Source organism: Haliotis rufescens, unplaced genomic scaffold (genome assembly GCF_023055435.1).
Source record: "Haliotis rufescens isolate VD_foot unplaced genomic scaffold, xgHalRufe1.0.p SCAF_2, whole genome shotgun sequence".
NCBI classification, from domain to species: Eukaryota; Metazoa; Mollusca; class Gastropoda; order Lepetellida; family Haliotidae; genus Haliotis; species Haliotis rufescens.
The window spans coordinates 63046034-63070602 of NW_025963890.1; the positions used below are offsets into that span (position 1 = coordinate 63046034).

At 41.6% G+C, this 24569-nt stretch overlaps 1 protein-coding gene across 1 annotated transcript; it reads right to left on the bottom strand.

Annotated features, from left to right (window-relative positions):
- Positions 1-849: 849 nt before the first annotated feature.
- Positions 850-24493, bottom strand: LOC124142790 (uridine-cytidine kinase-like 1). Its single transcript, XM_046511453.2, has 14 exons — positions 24398-24493; positions 21762-22012; positions 21367-21473; positions 20866-21036; positions 20207-20278; positions 19004-19193; positions 18113-18174; positions 12245-12363; positions 11683-11776; positions 10734-10796; positions 9927-10049; positions 7428-7593; positions 6467-6565; positions 850-3293 (listed from the first exon to the last, which is right to left on the bottom strand). Exons 1-14 carry the CDS (start codon positions 24472-24474, stop codon positions 3232-3234), a joined length of 1656 nt encoding a protein of 551 aa, XP_046367409.1. The 5' UTR covers positions 24475-24493; the 3' UTR covers positions 850-3231.
- Positions 24494-24569: the final 76 nt, after the last annotated feature.

A 24569-nucleotide genomic window follows, 5' to 3' on the forward strand; every position in this document is an offset into this window, starting at 1 on the left:
TCGTGGTGTAGGTGTGAGCAAGAACATCTCCCATAGGGGACCATTCCAAGCCCAATCTTATCTGTCAATGTCCAGTACCAGTATATAGAAGAATGAAACACTAGGAACCATCACTTTCCAGTACCTGCCCGCTACACCACATTAAATTTCTTCATAAATGGACAGAAATCAGGAAAACCATGGACTTTCCCATCCACTAAAATACTGCAGAGTATGTGAGAAAAATAGCGTTCAGACACTATGAAAACATTTCAAATAGGAGATTGCACAGAATAATTACCGGTGAACATTAACATTGGGGATAACAATAGCCATGTTCAATATTGAAAACAAGGCATTTTACCGGTGTCTAACTCAGAGAGCAAACATAATCATGATAATAGGAACGTCATTTGAGACAGGTGCATGTAGTAATCACTGGGATTCGGTTCTGTTCTGAAGATTTCACCATTTGCACTATAAAAAAAATGGGTAAAATTATTGTTGTAATTAACATAATATACATGATCAACACATGCTCAGTAAATCGGTTCATAACGTTGACTCCTTTATCTTTAACAGTTTGGATATAATGCTCTTGGTCTCAACAAAACAGGTCGTGTTGTAATTTGAATCAGTGACAGAAATACATACAACTTTTTAGAATGAGAATGCCAGAATCGCATATATGTTACATAAATGAGTGAGTGAGTGAGTGAGTTGGGTTTAACGCCGCTTTTAACAGTATTCCAGTTATATCACGGCGTGTCAGCTTAATGTGGGAGGAAAGCCCGAAGTGATGCAGGTCTCAGACGTTTACCACTTTGGTGAAACCCACGAGCACGGGTATGGTGCTGACAAACCTAGAAACATAGTCGGGGCGAACCGGGATTCGAACCCACGATCATAGGTTTCTGGCGTGCCCAAGGGACGCAACTCTGCACAGCAAATCGCGTCGCCTTAGACGACTGGGCCACCCGTGCCCCCGTTTCATAAATGACTTGGCACTTACTAGCTGGCATATTGCAATAATGTACATGAATATTTGGGAAATGACATGAGATGGCAACAATACAGTGATTTATGTAAACTGAGGTGCATGTGATTTATGTGAAACGACATGTGACTTTTGAACTTTTAATAATATTTGAGGCAGTCTTACTTTGTGAATCGTCAATCACAGATAGAAATCTAAAACAGGGCGAGATATACAGGGTAGGTTAGTCAGACTGAGAATTAAATGAATAATATACGTATCATTAAGTCAATCATGCATTTCATTTCAGAGGTCAGTTTTATGTATAGAAGAGAATATTTTTGCACAGTGGCACATGGAATATTGAAAAACCTTTGATCCCTTCAAAACATCCTGAGTGAAAAATGCCATAATGCAAAAAGTATTCCACATGAATGTTAACAAATGATAGTGAACAATCATCTATATGTTACTATATGCCTACAAACAAGAACGAGAGTATTTATTGTCTTTTCTTCAGAAGATATTTTCTATGAATGTTTATATTGGCATTATCAACATGATATACAATATAACACAAAGACAATTGCTTAAGTGTATCAAACACTCCATGGCTTAATTTCATACACAATTAACCAACAAGTAATACAAAGGTCATAATTTTACAAACTATGATCAAGAGTTATTACACTGAAGAAAAATGAAACACCCTATTCTGCAATAAATGACTGTGATGAATTTATTGAAGCAATGTGCCTTAAATCTTTAAAACTGAAAGACAGTTAGAGTGAGTATTGCCTTCACTCACATGTGCAATTCTTCAGCTACTTGCAGAAACAAATTTGATAGAGCAAGATTGTTTTACTCTTTTAGTAAAATCCTTGACATGAAACTGATTACAGGTTCATATCTGATATGTGACAGGGGAAAAGAACCAATCACTTTACTTCATACGACAATAAACTATCCTTCATATACCAGCATATTTACAGTTTTTGTACTGTTTCAGATACATATCTTGCACCCATACAAAACACACAACATCCTTCGCATACCCACTTCAATTACAACAGCATTTGCGTTCACTCCACATGCACAAAAGTACATATTAAAATGCAGCAACAGATAACAATAAGCACATAAAATAAACGTCATCGTAATGGAAGTGACTGATAATGTAGAGCATTAATGCCATTGTGAGAAACACTGGCACACACATATAACTGCAGCCTCACATTCTTCCACAGTACGATCCTACTCAGTCAATGAAATCTTTTCCATGAATGAGATATACATGTATATTCTCAAAGCCACTAGTAGACTGAAGTTTATTGCCAAGTTTCAGTTAAATTCTGGCAGTTGTTAGGAATGACAGAAACATGATAGCAGTATGTAAGTCTTAAGAGTTGGAAAATAAATAAATGTGAAAACAAATTGCTTTCGATCACATAAATTCAATTAGTTACACTTAAAACAAAGCTGAAAGATTAAGGAAATTGAGCAACGATTAACAGTATATAGGAACTGGCTTAGCAAGTATTGATAGCATGGATACATTCTCCATAAACCACCAACAAAGCAAAATGTTTATTCCAATATGAAATTCTGAGAACAAGCAGCAGTAGCATTGCTGTTAGCAATTAATGGAAACACTGGAAGATTAAGTGATAAAATATCAGCATGATTAGAGTAAACATGACAAAAATATTAACATAATTTTAGTTTAGAAAAAAGGCTAACTTTAGATATAATCAGTCTAAACACAATTCAAAAATTCAAAAACAAATTCTTTAAAATGTGTAAAAAAATATTAAATTCAACAATTTACAAATCGTGACTGCACACATTATAAGGCAGGTAAGATTCCTACTATCTGAAATTTGAAGGTGTTAATAACAAGTGCTTTAACACTTTTACTCGACTGCAACTTGTAAAAGGTTGTCTACGGACAGATCTCCATTCCTACTTTTCAACAATGTATGTTCAAGGCAGTATAACAAACTGACTTTTCAGCCATACTCCCATCCAACATAAACTAGCACTAACCACAAGCACATCATCATAAGTTGCCATGGTTACACATCTTTGCAACAGAAACCATGATGTCTTTCATGACTATTCAGTGGAAGGTGATAGATATGGTTTGATTAACTTCTCAGGGGGAGACAAATAAGGACTCTGTTGTTGTCTTCTGATGAGGAAACTACTTGTTACTCTGACTGGCTTGTGTTCTTGAGGCTAATTCACCAACTGATCCAATTTCGTCAACCAATTGGTCAGTTGTATTGTTCTGTGCTAAACATAAAATCTGTACCAAAGTAACGGTCCCCAAAGTTTCCTGCAAACAAGAAAACAATGATATATACACAGCTGCAATTTTGGATCAGAAAAATACTGAAGAGTCATATGAAATTGTGGGTAAAAAAAAGTTGTCATGTGTATCACAGCCTGTGCCAAATAAACTTCTGAGTCTATTGGACACAGTATTCTCTAGGTATTCTTTTCAGTTCATTCATGGACTATTATTAATCGTCTGTCTGTAAAGTCTGCTCAAATCAATACAGGTTTAGTGGGACAATACGGTTTTTGCATGTGATTGCATTCCTTACATTGAAATGACAACAAGGCGATAGACTGCTGTCATCACACTCCATATCAGCATGGATCTTATAAATGTGACATTGTTAGTTTATTCTTGATCTCCTTGACAGGTTATATGGAAACATAGTTTTGGAAGTAAAAAAATAATGACATTATTGTTTGGGTGTTTTCATAATGGCTTTGTCATAGGTCAAGGTCAGACATGTAGGCCCGAGGCAGGCTGTATTGGCAAGAGGCAGGCTGTATTGGGCCGAGGCGGGCTGTATTGGCCCGAGGCAGGCTGTATTGGCCCGAGGCAGGCTGTATTAGCCCAAGGCAGGCTGTATTGGCCCGAGGCGGACTGTATTGGCCCGAGGCAGACTGTATTAGCCCAAGGCAGGCTGTATTAGCCCGAGGCAGGCTGTATTAGCCTGAGGCAGACTGTATTGGCCCGAAGCAGGCTGTATTAGCCCGAGGCAGGCTGTATTGGCCCCGAGGCAGACTGTATTAGCCCGAGGCAGGCTGTATTAGCCGGAGGCAGGCTGTATTAGCCCGAGGCAGACTGTATTGGCCCGAGGGAGGCTGTATTGGCCCGAGGCAGACTGTATTAGCAGGAGGCAGGCTGTATTAGCCCGAGGCAGACTGTATTGGCCCGAGGCAGACTGTATTAGCCCGAGGCAGACTGTATTAGCCCGAGGCAGGCTGTATTAGCCCGAGGCAGGCTGTATTAGCCCGAGGCAGGCTGTATTAGCCCAAGGCAGACTGTATTGGCCCGAGGCAGACTGTATTAGCCCGAGGCAGACTGTATTAGCCCGAGGCAGGCTGTATTAGCCGGAGACAGGCTGTATTAGCCCGAGGCAGACTGTATTGGCCCGAGGCAGGCTGTATTAGCCCGAGGCAGGCTGTATTAGCCGGGGGCAGGCTGTATTTGCCCGAGGCAGACTGTATTGGCCCGAGGCAGGCTGTATTAGCCCAAGGCAGACTGTATTGGCCCGAAGCAGGCTGTATTAGCCCGAGGCAGATTGTATTGGCCCGAGGCAGACTGTATTAGCCCGAGGCAGACTGTATTAGCCCGAGGCAGGCTGTATTAGCCGGAGGCAGGCTGTATTAGCCCGAGGCAGACTGTATTGGCCCGAGGCAGGCTGTATTAGCCCGAGGCAGGCTGTATTAGCCCGAGGCAGACTGTATTGGCCCGAGGCAGGCTGTATTAGCCTGAGGCAGGCTGCATTGGCCCGAGGCAGACTGTATTAGCCCGAGGCAGGCTGTATTAGCCGGAGGCAGGCTGTATTAGCCCGAGGCAGACTGTATTGGCCCGAGGCAGGCTGTATTAGCCCGAGGCAGGCTGTATTAGCCGGGGGCAGGCTGTATTTGCCCGAGGCAGACTGTATTGGCCCGAGGCAGGCTGTATTAGCCCAAGGCAGACTGTATTGGCCCGAAGCAGGCTGTATTAGCCCGAGGCAGATTGTATTGGCCCGAGGCAGACTGTATTAGCCCGAGGCAGACTGTATTAGCCCGAGGCAGGCTGTATTAGCCGGAGGCAGGCTGTATTAGCCCGAGGCAGACTGTATTGGCCCGAGGCAGGCTGTATTAGCCCGAGGCAGGCTGTATTAGCCCGAGGCAGACTGTATTGGCCCGAGGCAGGCTGTATTAGCCTGAGGCAGGCTGCATTGGCCCGAGCAGGGGTGGAAATTTAAAAAAAAACTTCACTTGCCGTCGGACAAGTTTAAAGACAATTTTCACTTGCCCTGATTTCATTTCACTTGCCCGAATAATTTCAAAATAAAACTTCAAATCATCAATATGTGTTTAAGCATCGAGTCCCCAGACACTGTAGGCCGGTTTTCCGGCCAAGCCGTAGTCAGGTCAAAATAGTATATATTTTTATGGACCTACCTGTAATATCATTCATTTATTAAATCTATCACATTTCACAATGTCTGAACTACGTATTCCATTTCAATTTATCATTTTTTATCGATAAATTAAAAAATCATTTACTATTTCCCGCGATGTTATTGAAAATAAAATTCTCTGACACACATTTCGACAACGGGTCCACATCGAACGTGTCAAAGAGCAAAATAAAGATGTTTTAAACAAATCTTTAAATATATTATACAAAGTAATAAATAAAATCAACAAAAATATATCTGAAAGTAATCAAACTTACATCTAAGTTATTATTTCCATCTTTTCGTGCGATCACGTGTAATGTAAGTCAAATGACATCGCGTTCGTCGCCTTGAATTCTTGGCTCTGACACGATGTTTAATGCAAAAATATATGCATGAAAAATCTTTGTCACAGCTCGTAACCTAGCACGATACATTCACGAAGTTCCATATTTTTAATATATATCGTGATTTCCTGCTTAAAATGTTCAGAATAACATGATTTAACAAAAATCTTTCGCCAACTTCTGAAATTTATCAAACACGAGCTTGGTATCACAGCTGTAATTTGATCGGCTGCCTGAGGTCACGTGCTCAAAATTGAGGCAGGCTGTATTGGCCCGAGCAAGCTGTATTAGCCCGAGGCAGGCTGTATTAGCCCGAGGCAGGCTGTATGAGCCCGAGGCAGGCTGTATTAGCCCGAGGCAGGCTGTATTGGCCCGAGGCAGGCTGTATTAGCCCGAGGCAGGCTGTATTAGCCGGAGGCAGGCTGTATTAGCCCGAGGCAGGCTGTATTGGCCCGAGGCAGGCTGTATTGGCCTGAGGCAGGCTGTATTAGCCCCGAGGCATACCAGAGCATCACCAAGGCTTTGGACTAGCATGACTAGTGCCTGATGTCGTAGACTTGCTTCATATTATTACTTTCTGTAATGCCAGTATGGAAAAGCTACATAGGATAACTCCTGTAACCATGGCAATTTGTCTCCTTTAATCACTGACTGAAAACATGTTTGTGGCCCAGTTTGGACTTGGAACTCACCAATGCCTGGCAAAATATGAAACTTTTCATTCACTTCCTTGTCCACAGCTGTAGTCACAATCTTTACTTTTGGGAATGCATAGGCAACGGAATGCACACCTGTAAACAACACATATTATTTACATGTAGGTACTGTGTTTTGCTTGTTATTGCATTACGCTGCAGCTAGAAATATTTGAGGTATATATAACGACAGCTTATATTAGTGTCTTGACCAGAAAATCCAGTGATTGACATAATAATCATTGGCCCACACTATCGGAGTGTGATGAGATACAATCAACCAAGTTACTGAGCCTGGGACTGAAGGCACCAGCCTCTTCATAGCAGCACAAAGAGGCATGTATGTGTGTCTATAGCTGATATTATTTATATCACAAAAGACAAAAAGGAGGTTGAAAGTCTGCCAGTAGTACCAGCCACCAGAATATCATTCACATTTGGCAGTGTGGCTCAGGCTACTTTCTATCCTTGCTAAAGTGATAGTCCTGTCCAATAGAGTCTCCACTAATCATAGACACACTCATTGAAAGTAATAGAATGGAGATTTCTTGATGTTAGGATTTATTGCTGATGTTTAGAAAATGTTACATGAACTTTGTTTGCACATGTACATTGAAGCCTCATTTTCCTGAACACAAAAAACACTCATATTGTTTTGTGCTTCAACTTTCATCAACACAATGTCCAATAAACCTTAAGATGTCAAAATAAATATTACAATGTTTAAAAACTTTGCCCAAATGAGGTTTCATTGTATCATGTGTATTACTTATTTGTATTTAAATTGTCACTAAACTTAACATCAACAACAACACACAGCAAGAATAACAATGTGTGAATTTGTACAGTTCCAAATCCATCTCTAAGCACCCTTAAAGTGCCATCATTGTTACCCAATTGATTGGTGTGCACTCAGTTGTCATTGTCAACTCCATGGGGAGTATAATGATATCCTCACCTGACTGGGCCATGAGAAGGGAGCAGAGAGTGATGTTGTCTTCTTTCACATCATGGTCAAGTAATACCCGAATAGCCATCATGGCTGCTGCACCTGTAGCAACTGTAGCGTCCATCAACATGATGTAATGGTTCTTGATGTCCTTGGGCAGTCGCAGGTAATGTAACTGGAACAAGAAAAAAAATGAGCGTGGCTCACTAATACCCCCGACGCGCCTAGTGTTGTCAGTAGTTTCAAATTAAATAGCGAGGATAGGGTTAGGGTTTGAAAATTCATAAAAAAATGGAAAATTAATAAAAACAATTTTTTTCATTTGACTGCACCCCTTCATATGACACAGATTATATGTACCGTATATGACCGTGGATAAGCCGGCCCCGTAGATAAGCCGAGGTGTTAATTTGGAAATTGAAATACGAAAGAAAATGATATGACCCGCAGATAAGCCGAATCAGGAATTGAAAGACAAAAAACACTGCAAAGTCGGACTGCAAGACATGTGCCGGTACTCGCAGATATTCAAAAATATAAGATGAAAAATGTTGTAATTATATTGAAAAAGTCATTATTATTTCTAATAAAGATTTAACAACCCAGTCATCCACTTTCATAATGTGGGAAGCTGTTTCTCGTGGTTTTTTTTAATCTCATAATGATCGTTATATGTTGCCATCAACAACCAAGCGCCATTTTGTGAATCGGTGTATATAGAATTATGAACCCGTGAGAAAATATATCAGCTGGCGCGAAGACTCGCAGTTTGAATTCAGCATCGTAAGGCATGGCGTTTTCTTTTAAAACTCATGATGAAAATGTCAGTCAGTAAAAATATACCAACTTTTATAACCCCCTTTACACCACTATTGTATGTTAATCCAATTGAATTAAATAAACTTTCATACTATGAACACATTGAATGACCATCACTTACTCACAGGCTTCTCCAGTTTATTAAACTAATCTCTCGAAAACAAAGGAATTAAGCCCATACTCCCAACACGATCGCTAAGCACCCACAACTTGAAAATGTTTGTGTAAACAACATGACAATACCAATCGGCCCGTTATTATCAATGCTCATTTCCTTGTGTACCGTGTTGCTTTAAACAACAGGAAGCAATCACAGTGGTCACCGTTTGTGACGTCACAGGAAACAGCTGATCACATGTTTTTGCAAATGGCGAACGGAATAACTCGCCGATTCAGTTGTTTATTTGCCTCTTTCAATAAAGGTAGACACTTGTTCACTATCAATTTATGAACTTTGCAAAACGTACGTAATAGCTATTGGCGACTTTATCTGGGGATTATATATTATAGCTGTGAATTACATATATTGTTACATGTAAAGATTGTGGAGTTTACGAAGAACGATAAACTTTGAACATTCAATTGAAAACTTATTATCGGAAGTAGTAACATGCATAACATTTTTTTAATAATGACAACATTGGTGTATAATAATAACTTTATTGATAATTTATAACAATAATGGCTCTAGTCGTGGCAACTTCCAAACTTTCGGGAAGTTGTAATCTATCGGACCGTCATTCAGGCGATGTTTCTGACAGATCACGATCTGAAAAATACTATCATGAAAGTGTATCCCGTGGATAAGCCGACCCCTTTCTACAGAATCTTTTTTCTGGTCCTCAAAATTCGGCTTATACGCGGTCATATATGGTACTAAGTTTGAGATGAATCCACTGAATTGTTTAAGAGAAATCGCGTGGACAAAGTTTTCAGACGGATGTTAGGGTTTGAAAAAATCATTAAAAAATGGAAAATACATAAAAACAATTTTTTTCTTTTGACTGCACCCCTCCATATGACACAGATTATATGTATTAAGTTTAAGATGAATCCACTGAATAGTTTAAGAGAAATCGCGCGGACAAAGTTGCCGGACGAACGGACGCCCCACAATTGGTTTCCTGTAAGAGCGGAAGGACGGACGGACGGAACCTTGGTATAATAACAGAGACAAAACAGGCAACAATATCAGAAAGTGTATACACACTATACTGACTCTGACTTGACCAGGCCAAAGCAGGGTAACAACAAGTACATGTACCAACTTTTAATGTCTTTTGGTGTGACAAGGCCAGGGGATGTGAGTGAGTTGGGTTTAACGTCGCTTTTAACAGTATTCCAGTTATATCACGGCATGTCAGCTTAATGTGGGAGGAAAGCCCAAAGTGATGCAGGTCACAGACCTTTACCACTTCGGTGAAACCCACGAGCACGGGTATGGTGCTGACAAACCTAGAAACATGATCGGGGCGAACCGAGGCCAGGGGATTGAACCAAACATATTAATGCAAAAATTATTAAAAACGTTTTCTATGTTTAATGACACACTCAGCAATATTCCAGACACATGTCAGAGATCTGTAAATAATCGAGTCAGGACCAGACAAATCAGTGGTTCATGATGTGAGTAATGCCCCTGCTGTCGGGGTATGGTGATGTATAACTAGCAGGACAAAAGCTGCTTACCTCTGGTTCCCCTGTGTCCATGTTGGTCTGAATGAGTATCTTCCCAATGTTGACTTCCTTGCACACTTCACACAGGGCTAGCTCCATTGTTTCTCCTGCTCGCAGGATGGACACGCCAGACACCTGCCGGTCATATGAACAACTAAATAGACAATCTCAATGGTAATTAACATTTAAAACTCTCAGGGCAGCAGAGAAATTTAAAAAGTTTTACAGATGAGTGTTGATATATTTGATATCAATAGACACGAGTGTGATATTCTTTTTATCATCCAACATCATTCTTCCAACGTTTTCAGGTTGTAAACAGTCATAAGCAGCGTCTTGTGTGTAAAAAGTATAGCTGACCAGCTTCAGTGGCAGAGATATTAGTTACCGGTATATCATTTCATTGTGATGTCACGGTATCCGATGACATCACAATGTTCTGCAAAGCATTGTGATGCAATTTCATTGTATCAATATCAATATACATTCTAGGAGATATTACTCGATCTCTGGATAAAAAATATTCATCAAATATTCGTTCATCCAAAACAGCAAACTGTCCTTTGCATGAGTAGTGTCAATGTTATTGCATGCATGTCATTATGAGACTTCAAGCTTCACAAATGTAGATCTGCTAACTGAACTTAAGAAATGATGGCTTTACATAATCCATAATCCTGAACAAAAAAAACGTTTGAATTACACTAGTCCTGTTTCAACCTCTCCTTTCTGATGACAACATACCTGTATTCAATGTGATCAACATGCTAGAACCAAAAACAATTGCTATTAAATAGAGATGCTCAATCATCAGCTTACCTTGACAGCACTCTGCCTCTTCCCTTCATACACTCCTCCGTGAGTTGTGTCAACTTTCACAGACTACAATTACAAAACAAAGATCACACTTAATATTAATATTGATATCAAACAAAAAAACAGTGTTATCACTATCCCCCGTCATATGGCACATTAGAAGTTTGTTTCTTCATATAGTAGTGAACAAAAACTACAAAAAAAGAACCCAATAAAGCCTTAAGAAGAGTTAGGCACTTGGGCCGCTTTTTGTCATAAAAAGAATAAGAAGATTAAATGTGAAATTAATGCACACAAAAGGCCCTTTCTCTGGAAAAATAACTCAGTCTTGATAAGTATTTCTTAGATAAGCTAACTTCAGTCATTCTGAGAAAACTTGCCCCCATTGCACAAACACTGTGCAACAAGTTGAAGCATGGAGCAAGGGCAAAAATTTGTAAAAATTAATTGACGGGATCAAGTTTTGAACTCAGTCTTGACAAGTATCTCTTACATAAGCATGCAATTTTCATACATTTAACATTGTTTAATTTCAGTAGTTGCTGAGAAAACATTTCACTCAGAATGCACTAACTTGACTAAGTTGAAAAGCATGGAGCAAGGGCCATAACTCTGTAAAATATGAATGTGAGACAGGAAATTTTGAACTCATTTGAGGTTGTGACCAGTAACATCAGTGTGCAAAATTTCATTCCTCTAACTTGAATAGTTTTTGAGAAAATGTGTCCCCATTGAGAAGCAGACGTACAGACTGAAGGACAGACTGAAGACGAACTCTGTTCCAATATCCCCAGCCCCACTTCATGGCGTGGTATAACTAGTGAACTGTAGGTCATAATTACCAGTGCATCATCATCATAAAATCAATCATGGTCTATCTTGTACTAAATAGAAAATCTGACATTCTTTCCCATCATGAAAATTGGAAGTGCTTAACTCAAAGAAAACTTACCTTGAAAGGTAACATGGACATGGCAAACTCAAACAGCAGTCTCATTAGCCTCTTGGAATAAAAAATAAACTCATCACGGGGTGTCTCTTTGTTCCTGAAATAAGCACAAGACCACAAATCATAATCAAAAGGTACTAAAAATGGTCTATCGAGAACAAGATAACTGCAAAAGATCAGCATGTATTTTGTAACTCCATTTCAAGCCAACTGTACATACTCAGCAACATTCCAGATATATGACGGTGGTCTGTAAATAATTGAATCGAGATCAGACATACAGTGATTGATATCATGAGCACCAATCTACTCTACTACGATGACATGCATGAACCAAGTCAGCGAGTCTGACAACCCAATCCTGTTAGTCGCCTTTTATGGCAAGCATGGGTTGATGAATAATTCTCACCCTGATCTTCATGGGTTCAACTGTATGTACAGATATCAGATGCAGAGATAACATTTACATCAAGATGATTCATAATTCCATCAGTTGTCCATGTACATTACTGAGAACATCTGTGAACATGATACTAACCATGTTGACTGCAAATGGTCGGTCTACCTTATAAATGTGTGAAGACCATGGACTTGTGGAGTCTTATCAAGAACACACAGAGAACTGGGCATTGGTAGTCCATTTGTGGCAGATGATGCCAGTTTTGATCGCAGTTTGAAGCCTCTCTGACAACAGAAAATAGCATGCTCATTGCAACAACTCAAAATCATCACAACCATACTTTATTGATACACTGTTGAAGAAACAACTACCATCTTAATATACATCAGCAATACCATGAATACTTCCCAGGTCTTATACACACTACGTTCCTCCATCAGTCATGAATAGGACAGCTTTGCGATGTATCATGTTGTAGTGATGTGTTTATTTGTAGTCAGCTAAAGCTGTTTATAACTCACAGAATTCCAATGACCCCTACTCCATGTGTGAACTTTGTGTAAACCCAACAAATGCCTGATAGAGAAGCAATGAGTAGAGCAGATGGCACCATGTTATATGAGTGAGTGAGTGGTTTTATACCACTTTTAGCCACATTCCAGCAATATCACAGCAGGGAGACACAAAAAATGGGATTCACACATTGTACCCATGTGGGGATTGAACCTGGGTCTTTGGTGTGACAAGGAAACGCTTTAACAACTAGGCTACCCCACCACCCCCAATGTTGCAGGAGAAACATGGATGTTTATGTGATATAATGAGCAGTAATTGGTGGGAGCACTTGCTGGTTTCCCTCGCACTGGAAACAGACCTAGTATTGATTCACTGGTTAAAATCATTAAGTACATTGCACATCAGTCACATGTATACGATGGTGCAGAAGGAATGTAGTGTATGCAAACCTGTGAAGTACTGACAATGCTTAATTCAATAATTGTAGAATTTTCCTATTCGGAATATTCTATAAGTAATACGTTACCACTGTTATACCGAGGCTGTTGTCCCCAACAACTGCTCTTATAGCGAAATCTACCACAGAGATCTCAATTACCTCATGCAGCATGTGCGTAGCAACCCAGCTGCCATGTGACACCCTTCACTCGTCTCTTACGAGAGCAAGAGCTCGGGGGACGGACGGGCGGGCAGCAGCCCAGTGGTAAAGTATTACTTATAGAATATTCCGAATAGGAAAATTCTACAAATTACATTAAGTAATACGTTACCACTGTTATACCGAGGCTGACTACCACAGTAGGCGGTGGGGAGCACCTACAACCCGAATCCTGACTGCTCGTGTTCCTTCCAACCAGCGGAAGTATACAACAAGGCAGAAGCACTCGATGTGCATGCTCCCAGCTTGGCGTTACCATATAGGGATACCAAAGCACTGTCAAGGCATACCGTAAGGCTCAATTGTCTTTGCCAAACGATTGGTGACTCCAAACGGCCTCACTGGATAGGTATTTCATCGCCGCAGCGGATGAGAACACAGTACCCGTGTGAGCTGAATCTTAGATCAGGTTAAACAGTCGAAAAGAGGGAAATTAATTTCATTCGGACCGTATATCCTAAGAACAAGCCTACTTAAGCGTATGTAAGAGGCGTGTGACCTCAATTCAATATTTGAAAGCATGCATTACAACGTTGCAATACACGACAGACAATTAAGTACATAATTGTCAATTCAAAATAAAGAAACACACAGAAAGCCGCACTCACCTGTGGATGAGCGCGCTGGCTTGTGGGACCCCCACTCCCGTACCCACGGCTGTGGGAAAGTTGGAGTAGACCCAGATTGACCACCGTGCCTGAAGCCTGAGGAGTTCGGAATTGCGCCGGGCACACCCCTTAGATGACCGCTTGTGCCGCGATCAGCGGCCCAAGACGGTGCACACCCTCCAAGTCTTCATCAGAGACCTTTCTGAGGTAATGATTGGCAAAGACCGAGTCAGAACGCCAGTAACAACCCCGCAATATTCTGTGAACAGATATATTGGAGTGTAGGGCAAATGTTAATCTCGTGCGGGTTTGACCCCGCAACCGGTAACCCCTGAGACCGGTACGCCAGATTGATGACAGAACAAAGCCATAACGCAATCGAGTTGCGAGTTATGTCAGCAGTCCGATTAGGGTTACACGATATGAACAGACGGTCTACGTTCAGTCGAAGCCTTAAGATACTTAAGTGCCCTAACCGGACACAGCTGCATGTAAGATTTCTTTGAGGGATCTTACAGTGAATTCTCTCTCTGTTTGGCCAAATTTCTGATTCTTAGCGACTCGGCCCATGAGCAGGCCCAGGCGGACCACTCATTCGTCACCCCTATCGAATCGTACTTTGGTGACATCGAGTGCGTGTATTTCCCACACTCGTGCCACCGTTGCAAAGGAGAGGAGAAATGCTGTTTTCCAAGTCACATGCCGGAACGAAGCACTCCAAGGGTTCATACGAAGCCTCCGTAAGCGATTTCAACACTAAGGAGAGATCCCAGGCCGGTGCCCAAAGGCGGCCCTTTTTAAGATCGTGCTGTTTGAAACCCTTGATAATACCCCGAATCACCGGCTCTTTTGAGAGACTGGTACCCATAGCAACGTCCCGTACCGTAGCAACTGCCCTGCGTTTGGATGAAGCTGACGGGGTGTGGGTGGATCAGGAGATCCGGTCTCACAGGCAGTGGAAGTGGCGACTGCGTGGCCTGGGCTAGCAAGTCGGGGTACCACGATCTGTTTGGCCACATGGGCGCGATCAGTAACAGCGAACTCCTCGGAGCTGGCTTAGAATGAGTGGTATTAACGCCGTCGGCGGGTAAGCATAAGCGTCCATGCCCGTCCAGTCTAACGCGAGAGCATCATGATCAATGGCCCTCGGGTCCCGGACTGGTGATACAAACAACGGGAGTTGATTGTTGAACCGTGTTGCGAACAGGTTGACCATCGGACGACCCAAACGTTCGCACAGCCACTGAAACACTACTGGGTTGAGCATCCACTCTGTGGGGCTCGGATCCCGAGGCCTCAATAGAGCGTCGGCCAGTACGTTCCGCACACCTGGGATGTGACGGGTGCGTACCTGGCACGGGATACTGTCCACCAGGGCGTAAAACTCGAATGTGAGATCGAGTAGCGAGTGACTGTGGGTTCCCCCCAGTTTGTTCACATAGGACACTAACGTCGTGTTGTCGGTCGCCAGCATGATCCTGGCGTCAACGAGACGATGCTTCCAGTGATTGACTGCGTTTATCACTGCCTTGAACTCGAGGCAATTGATGTGAAGACCTAGTTCGTCTACGCACCACAGCCCCGAGCTCACCTCCCCCTCTAGATGGGCGCCCCAGCCCACTAGAGAGGCGTCTGTATACAGGTTCAACATGGCCCGGAAGGGCCGCATAGAGACTCCTGATAAGACATTGCAAGGGACCGTCCACCACTCCAGATGCGGTCGGAGCCGATCTGGGAGGGCGACGGACGCACTGTTCTCCTCCTGTGCTAACAACTGGATTAGAAACCGTTGCAGCGGGCGGAGTTGGAGACGACCCCGATCAGTGCAGTCCTGGGCTGACACAAGTAGCCCTAACAGCTGTTCCCAAAAGTGAACAGTCTGTGGCACCGCTAAGACTTTGGCAATCATCGCCTGAATCTTGTGCCACCGGTCTGGGGGTACAAAGAGGCGATGGGTCACCGTGTCGAACCGACCTCCGATGAACTTCAAGTTCTGTGAGGGGGTTAACTCGCTTTTGGGGAGATTGACAATCCACCCCAATTGCTCCAAGAGCCGACGTGCGAAATCGAGATGGCGAGACAGCACGTCTGTCATCCGATTTGCTACTAGCGAGTCGTCCAGGTACGCGAAGTACCGGACACCCCTCCTGTGGAGGAATCCCACTATGGTGGTGGTTAACCGGGTGAACAGACGAAAGACCGAATGGGAGTACAACCCACTCATAGTGCCTGCCTTGAAAGACAAACCTGAGATACTTGTGATGGTCCGAGTGAATCAACACAAGGTACGCTTGCCGCCTCAAGAAATAGCACGTGCCGGAAAGAAAGGCCGAAGCCCCAGCAACGTACTCAAGGGTTGCATTCAAACCGATTAAACAGTTATAAATGTGCTGGTCTCGGTCAGTGGGGGAACCTTCGATCAGACTGGCCGCCGCCGCTAAGTAGGTGTCACCATGGGACATAGCGAGCATGGAGTGCCGAGAGAGGGTGTCCATTTGCTGTTAAGTCGCTTGAGTGACTGTAGCAGCAGGTGGGGCACGGACATCCAACCTCTCCACATGGGCCTCCGCGGTGGGACCTGCCTCAGGGAAGGCCAGGTCATGCACCAGGAACGAACCCTTTCTCCACGATGGAGGAGGTAACGGGAGTCCCCGACCGGAGGCCGCCGCGAAGGCTTTCTCCAAAGACGGCTTGTCGGCGGACTCGTCGAAAACCTCGGAGGAACCCACAGAGCCGTGGATTCCCCGGGGTACCGGCTGGGGCCGTGGCATGTCCTTAAAGAGGTCATACACCATGGCCACACGGTCCTTAGTGGAGTATCGGCTCGGGGGAAGGACCAGTGACTACGGTAGCCGCTGCCGTACCCGTGGACCCTGCGTCCGAACCCGCAGCCATCGAAGGGGCCGGGGACGGAACAACCAGGGCCTTATCCTGATATAAGGCCGCCAGTTGAGACAACAAAGCCGCGACAGAATCCCCGGACAGCCCAAGGGCCGCCAAGGGATCCGCCGCCAAGGAGGTAGTGCCCGCATTGGGCGCCCGACCGGATGAACCGGCCACCTCAGGGGTGATAGCAGAGCGCACGTAGCGCCTGTATCGCACAAATTCCTCCGGCCCCAGACCCTAGCACTGGGTGCACCGGGTGTCCTCGCAAGGGACCCTGCACCGCGGGCAACGGTCGTAAGGATCCTGGGAAGACAAAAAACTTCTGACAGGTGCCGCAGCGCCTGTTAACAGGAGTAGCCGGGGTACTGGACAAAAGATCCATCTCCATGTCAGACATTGTTCTTTGAACAAAAAACAAACATGGTTACAACACAGACACCAAACATATTCAGAAACGTAGATTTTCCGTAGAAAAACAAACGATAATAGTGAATACATAAAATACATATAAGATATACATATATATATATTAATAGGTGATGCAAAACAACCCCACGATATACCACTAAAGGCGGACGGAAGACATAAAGTGCCTACGCCACACCCCGTAAGTAGCGAAAAAAAAGGCGGGAAAATTTTCTAAGCGCCGTATAACGAGCGCCCCGTAATTTACAGTTTACTTAGGACTAAGAAACAGTAATAAATATCACCAAGGATAGGCAGGAGGCTGAAAACCGTAGAACGCAGTAGAGCAGTCGATTTACATGTCTTGCTATGGCAAGCGAAGAGACAAGAGTGAAGGGTGTCACATGGCAGCTAGGTGGCTACGCACGTGCTGCATGAGGTAATTGAGATCTCTGTGGAAGATTTCGCTATAAGAACAGTTGTTGGGGACAACAGCCTCGGTATAACAGTGGTAACGTATTACTTAATGTAATTATGCGTGTTATGGCAACACCATTTATGCTTATCATACTCTAAATGATAGAATATATTGACAAAGGATGTTGAATCCAAAGGGTCAAAGATACTAGAGAGAGTGAGTTGGGTTTAATGCCGCTTTTAACAGTATTCCAGTTATATCACAGTGTGACAGTTTAATGTGGAAGGGAAGCCCGAAGGGATGCAGGTCTCAGACATTTATCACTTCGGTAGAACCCACTAGCATGTGTATGGTGCCAACAAACCTAGAAACATAATTGGGGCGAACCGGGATTCGAACCCACAATCATAGGTTTCTGGCGTGCAACTCTGCACAGCGAATCACGGTGCCTTAGATGACTGGGCTAGTATCAGAGAGTATCAATAAACAGTCAGGGGATTCCTAGTCATTCAAACTGTTGCACTCATATTGACAATACTTACATTTAGCAGCTGGGTGTGTATGTGCAAGACAATAAGATTGATAGCAACATCATTTTCACCACCTGTGAAAAGATCAATGTTATTAGTATCACTGCTGGTATACATCTTATTCTGATGTATTGTTTCATAGGCATTGCTTAGAAGTTGATGGATGACAAAATAGACATAAAGTATGGATAACAACTTCTTTAATACTGTAAAGGCAACATTTCAGTATAGATCCTTATACCATTTCAAGCAAGACAGTCTTGCTTGACAACAGTATAAGGATCTATACTGAAATGTCGCCTTTACAGTATTAAAGAAGTTGTTATCCATAAATTGTGTCTACTTTGATATTCCAATTTGTTTATACATATTTCACTAAATGATGTATTGAGATCTAGTTGATGTTATAAACCTTCAATAAAAAGTTCTGTCATGTCAATATGGAAGGAACCTACATTAACAATATCACTGTTCACTTTGATCTCACCCTGCTGTCTGTCAAAATGTTAGTGAAGCAAGGGGAAACAGGGTTTAACATTGTGTTCCAGATTATTACGCTCATATAGCGATGTGCACGCACGTGTGTGTGGCTGCTTGTGACTAAAGCTGTTTTTGTGGTGCTATCCCACTGAGGTACCATGCCACAGTTAATATGGATTGCCCACGCAGACACATTATACAGACTGAGCCGACCAGTCCTTGCTTTATCCCCTTAAGAATGAGCAGGAAAATAACAAATACCATATTTTAAAGTCTTTTGGCATGATGCGGCCAGAGGATCAAACAGCATATTAGTGAGCAAGTGCTTTCATTTGTGCAATGTAATCCTGAGAAGTATTACCAGAAAACCATAACAAAAAGAAAATAAATCTTGTTACTATGTTGTCCAAATAAGCAATATACCTCTTGGAACTATGATGTCAGCACAACTCATTGTAGGTTCAATGTAGTGCTCAAATGCTGGTTTGACAAACTTGTTATACTGGTGTAACACCCCTTCCAAGCCACGACCACGATTACTGATGTCTCGTTTGAGTCGCCTAGCGAGACGGATATCCGAATCTGTGTCTACAAAGACCTTCATGTCCATCATCTGAAGCAGGAACACAACCAAGTTTAAGATACGAATAACTACAAAGAATCACAAAACATCATGTCTCACTTCCGCACTGTCCTGTCAGCTCTCGAATCTTTCATCTTTGTTCCTGTTGATATAATTAGATTCATACTTGTCTTGTCATGTGCAACAAGCGTATAGTCAACGAAGTCATGGTCCCAAACCAGGTAACTGACCCAACATTTCTCTTAGCCCATGTCAAAATAGCTGCAATGGAAATTCTAAAATAAACATTTCTAAAACTCCTTAATATCAAATGGCACCAGTTCAGTATGTGCTTCATATATAGCCATGCAATGTTTGGCAAGGAAATACTTAACAGTTCATTTGTTATACTCCATAAGTGAACCCACCCTTAAAACTTGCTGCCATGGAAACGTAAAAAATAAATATTGCTAAAATTCCTAAATAGCAAAAGGCACTAGTTCAGCATGAGTCTGATAGACATGCAAAGTTTTGTTAGAAAGTATTGAATGGGTTTTGAGTTATGCTCCAGAAATGAACTCTACCCTTATAGAACCTAGTCCAACTTGTTGCCATGGAAACATAAAAAATAAAAATTTATAAAATTCCTAAATAGCAAAAGGCACCAGTTCAGCATGAGTCTGATAGACATGCAAAGTTTCGTAGAGAAGTATCTTATAGTTTCTGAGTTATGCCCCGGAAATGATTTCGAGTTGTATCCCTTGTAATGAAAAAGAGATATCCGACCAGATCACTGTTCTTATTTCGTATAGCTTCACAAAGATGGCGACTACCATAGGCAACAACCTGGTCAATCAGATAAACAAAAATGAAAACATTCACAATTTCATCCCTGACACAAAAACATAGGCAATCGTTCAGGTGAGGTGGTAGTCTAATCATATTTAGCACAGGAATGAATGTTGGCTTCATGTGGCAAGGGTTGAAACAAGACTTTGGTCAAAAGGCTAGTGGATGCTCTTGCCATGGGAAGATGGTTATTGAGCAGAAATAAAGAACATTACCTTAACAAGCTCTTTGCTGACAAAAGCCATGATGCCTTCAAAAATCACCACATTAGCACCATAAATTGTTTTCTGAAAAGAATCAAATTTAACAATAGATGCTGACAATGACATTAAATGTAAAAACATTCTTTCAGGATCTAAATCTATTGGCAACGGTAGACACTAACATTTTAGTCCACTTGTCCTCATAATGAGTGAGTGAGTGAGTGAGTATGGTTTTACGCCGCTTTTAGCAATATTCCAGCAATATCACGGCGGGGGACACCAGAAATGGGCTTCACACATTGTACCCATGTCGGGAATCGAAGCCGGGTCTTCGGCGTGACGAGCGAACGCTTTAACCACTAGGCTACCCGACCGCCCCTGTCCTCATAATGATAACATATAGCAAAACCCATAAAAATGGCACATTTCTACCAGTCCTTATGATACCTTAACTATTGGGCAGTTTGGAAAGGACTACAGGACAAGTGCCAGTTTCTAACACTGTATTGGTACTTCAATCAATGGAATCTAAGTGAGTAGTAGGCATATGATTAAACAATTGTCAAAAGGACTGAAGATCCTAGTTGCGCATACAATGCAGATAGAAGAAGGTTACATAGGAACTGCTGTCATAGTCCAACAGTTGTGTCTTCAAACATACAATTACTAACCATGTGTGTCTCCCGACTGTGAGTATTGAAGTTATAGATTGGAACTTCAACAATTTTCCCATCCTTCAGTCTCCGCAAGGTTTCAATAAGCAGTTCAAAGTCAAAGGCATCAGGGTGATCAAAATTGTACTCATTCACTGCAGCTTTCTCATGTTGATCTTTGTTTAGCACCTACAACATCAAACTCTAACTGTCCATTTGTTTTGTAGTCATGTGATGGTAATGAAACTGTACTACGGTATCATACTATACCATGTATAGTGATTGTATGCTTCTACACACCAAAAAAAACCCACAATATTAAAAAATATATCACTCAACAAACATATTTAAAGAGATTTGTTTTCATTGTGTTCTATAAAATGTGTGAAGCCTTATATTTTCCTTTGATGATGATTTATTTAAAATCAAGATTCTAAATCTGATGTATACGTACGTTAATCTTGGAAGCAACATGACTATGAACTAACACAGAACACTCACAAAGTTGATGCTGTTTACCTTGTAGAATGAGTCCATGGAGAGTAAACTAACCCAGGGAACATCTAGGGCCTCGATGATCTTCCTGGCAACTGTAGTTTTACCAGAGGCACTACCACCACAAATACCTGACGTGAGAAGTAACCAGTTCATAAACAGATAATAATAACAGACGAGGAAGTTCAACATTGTGTCTATGATTCAGGAGTAGAGTGGTTAGAAGCTTTCCATATGGTATACTTTTGTGTAATGTTGAACTAATAGGTACGTTTGAAGTACATGCACAATTTTCAAATATAGCTTGAACATCACATGGATCTGTAGATATTTGTAGAATCTTAAAACACCCATGATTTTGACAGATGTAAATCACATTGCTTCTGTCAATTACTACATATATTAATTCTAATTCTCACCTATTACAAAAGGCTCTTTGAGTTGACCCTGAAAGTTGTACCATGGCGGTCTTCCTGATGTGTAAAGCGTGCGACCAGCAGTATGCACTACTCTGTTACTGGACTTGCTACTGCTACTTGGTGCTCTACTCTTCTTCTTCCCTGGGGTAAGTTTGGAGGGACTTTTAGGTACTTTTGTTGGTGATCGAGGTGCAGGCACATCTTTGTCATCTTCCGGGCTATCTGGACGAAATGCATCCTCACCGCTACCACTGAAGAACAACATGAGTTATCATGATTAGGCTGTCATTAACCATGTTAACAGTTTGTTATCCAAATTTCATTTGGTTAAATCACCAAACAATGGTAAACATGAAGAACAGCCTCACTTTCATTAAGTTATTGCTATGAAGAAACATCAATATTACTGTAAACATGGTATTGTCCGACCTGGTAAGCAACAATGGGCCAACATGTGGTATTCACTGATTTTAGTTACTAGTCATGATGAAAACCTACTAGTCCAATGGATACTGTAACCATTTAAGCATTACCATGATAACAGAAGTATGAATTTTGTTTGCCAGTGATTCTGGGATTAAAGCCAGTTTCTTTTGCTGTTTAGTAAGTACAACTATGCAAGTAATTCTCAATTTCATATGCTCCATTTGCCATTCCAGCAATGCCCTTTCTACAAGAAGAATATACCTTTTTCATTTGATTATATAAACTTCACATCCAAGTTCTTTTTGTGATATGCCTATATCAGGTACCAGTAATCTCATGTATACATTCATCTAATCTTACATGCTCATTAGACAATGTAAGATAGACCCTGTTAGATTCAAGAAGCCATAATTCTCTGTGTGGAGATATGTCCCTAAATTGAGCCAGGATCCACCCATCATGGGTTTCAAATGCCAGAAAAGCATGATCATGATGATTATGAATCTTGGTCTGTCATCACATACCAATGTGTGGTGGTTTCACAACAGTTGTAAACACAAGACCATTGGAGAAAAAATACCTGCATTACTTTGGATTTTACTCTCATATTAGGGACATGCTGTGATATATCCTCGAGTGTCCGTATTCACGAGACTAAGCATTAGGCAACCAATATCTCATGAAAGTCACCAAAGTGAAACCAGTTATATAAATGATCAAGCACTGTAGTCATCAATTGTCATCATGGTCATGACCAAAACATGTTAACCTTCCCTAATCTGCCCTTGTGTTTTCTAAGTTTGTGACGTCATTGATTATTGTATTTTCCTCCCAACTGTCTTTACTTCCAAAGTAGTCTTATTAAGTGAATGCCTTCTCGTGATACTAGAGATAATAGGTCAGTTTGTATCCATTGTGTCATTTCATAAGCTGTTAGTTATCATGGTTATCCATCCCTCAAGTCATTTCATAACCAGGTTGGTTAGGATGACTTTTTTACAAGGACAGGAATTTCTGTTAGCACCTGACAATAAATTTTGACCTAGCTAGATAATATGTAGACATTGTAGAATATATTGACCTCGCTAGATAATATGTAGACACAGTAGAATAAAGCAAGAGTTTCACATAAAAGTAACATCAAGGATAAGCAAAAATAGGAACAGTATCTATGATGCCTTTGTGGAAGTGGACAGTTATTGTAACATATTGTAAAATTGAACTTGGCGACAATCTCAATAAATTCATGTTTATGTGCAAAATTGTCAATCATAATTATTTATGATGCTTTATAAGTAATCCATGTATCGATACATCTAGTGACTAGTGAGAATGAAAAACCCTACTATCTCTACCCGCTGACAAAACTACAAATGGAATAGGACTGGGCAATTTCCACAAGTAATGATATTCATTTTTTTCATAGGTACACCATGTGTCATTCTAAATACACGTCACAAACTCGACTTGGAAAGACTTCCGCCTGTATCCCCCATTCAAAAGTATGCATTGCCACTCAATCCTTTTAATTATATATATATTTTTAGGGGGGATACAGGCGGAAGTCTTACCATGCTTACCCTCGACGAAATATGCAAAATTGAACTGAGCAGTGACATGATCAAGTCATTTGTTACTTTTCACTCTCATAGGTGTGAATAACCCAATTCATCAGATAAACTAGGAAAGCTTATATGTATTGTTTATCAGAATTCTGCAGAAGATCAACAAAAAGAAAAATTACACACAACCACAGGACCATCGGCCTCGTCTACGATTATTATTATTTAGCGAGTGTTTATTATTATTTTAGGTCCGGTGGCACAACACATGCGCTACAGAAAACATACTGACTGTTCATTAGTATTTATTTAATGAAAGGAACCGTCACTCTCACTGGGTGCCGAGAGGGTGAGGACCATTTGAAATTGAATCAGACACTGATGCAATTATGTCATTATTATCTTTTCAACACAACTTCTTATACAACTAGGAAGTTACTGTTACACTACGAGTCGAAGGCGCTAACAAAGCATATTATCATATGTGTCGGGCAAAGTGCCAAAACACATCTCAGCATGGCCATCACGTGGCATCTGATTTAGCGTTATTCCAATAATCGTAACGTTTATGACAGGTAATACTTGGCAGAAAAACGAACAAACTATCTATGTTTCCAAAACAGTATAAGTGGATACGAAAAATCAAACCTGTCAGATGCTGAACTTGCAGAACTTGGAGGATCAAATTTAAAAGCTGCGTCCGACATTGCTTTTTGTTTTGTCATTCAGGACAATCTTCATAACAGACGCACGATTGGGTGATATAAATTCATACACATTACCGAAATCTGTAGAACAGTTATTTGGGCAAGAAAATAAT

Bases quoted from the DNA above. Each gene is read 5' to 3' on its own strand.
- LOC124142790 (XM_046511453.2), bottom strand. From the start codon at position 24,474: ATGACAAAACAAAAAGCAATGTCGGACGCAGCTTTTAAATTTGATCCT. The intron at 6,566-7,427 runs GTGAGGATATCA...TGTTGTTTACAG, and splicing joins CCTTCTCATGGCCCAGTCAG to GTGTGCATTCCGTTGCCTAT. The intron at 3,294-6,466 runs GTGAGTTCCAAG...TCTTGTTTGCAG, and splicing joins TCATATTTTGCCAGGCATTG to GAAACTTTGGGGACCGTTAC.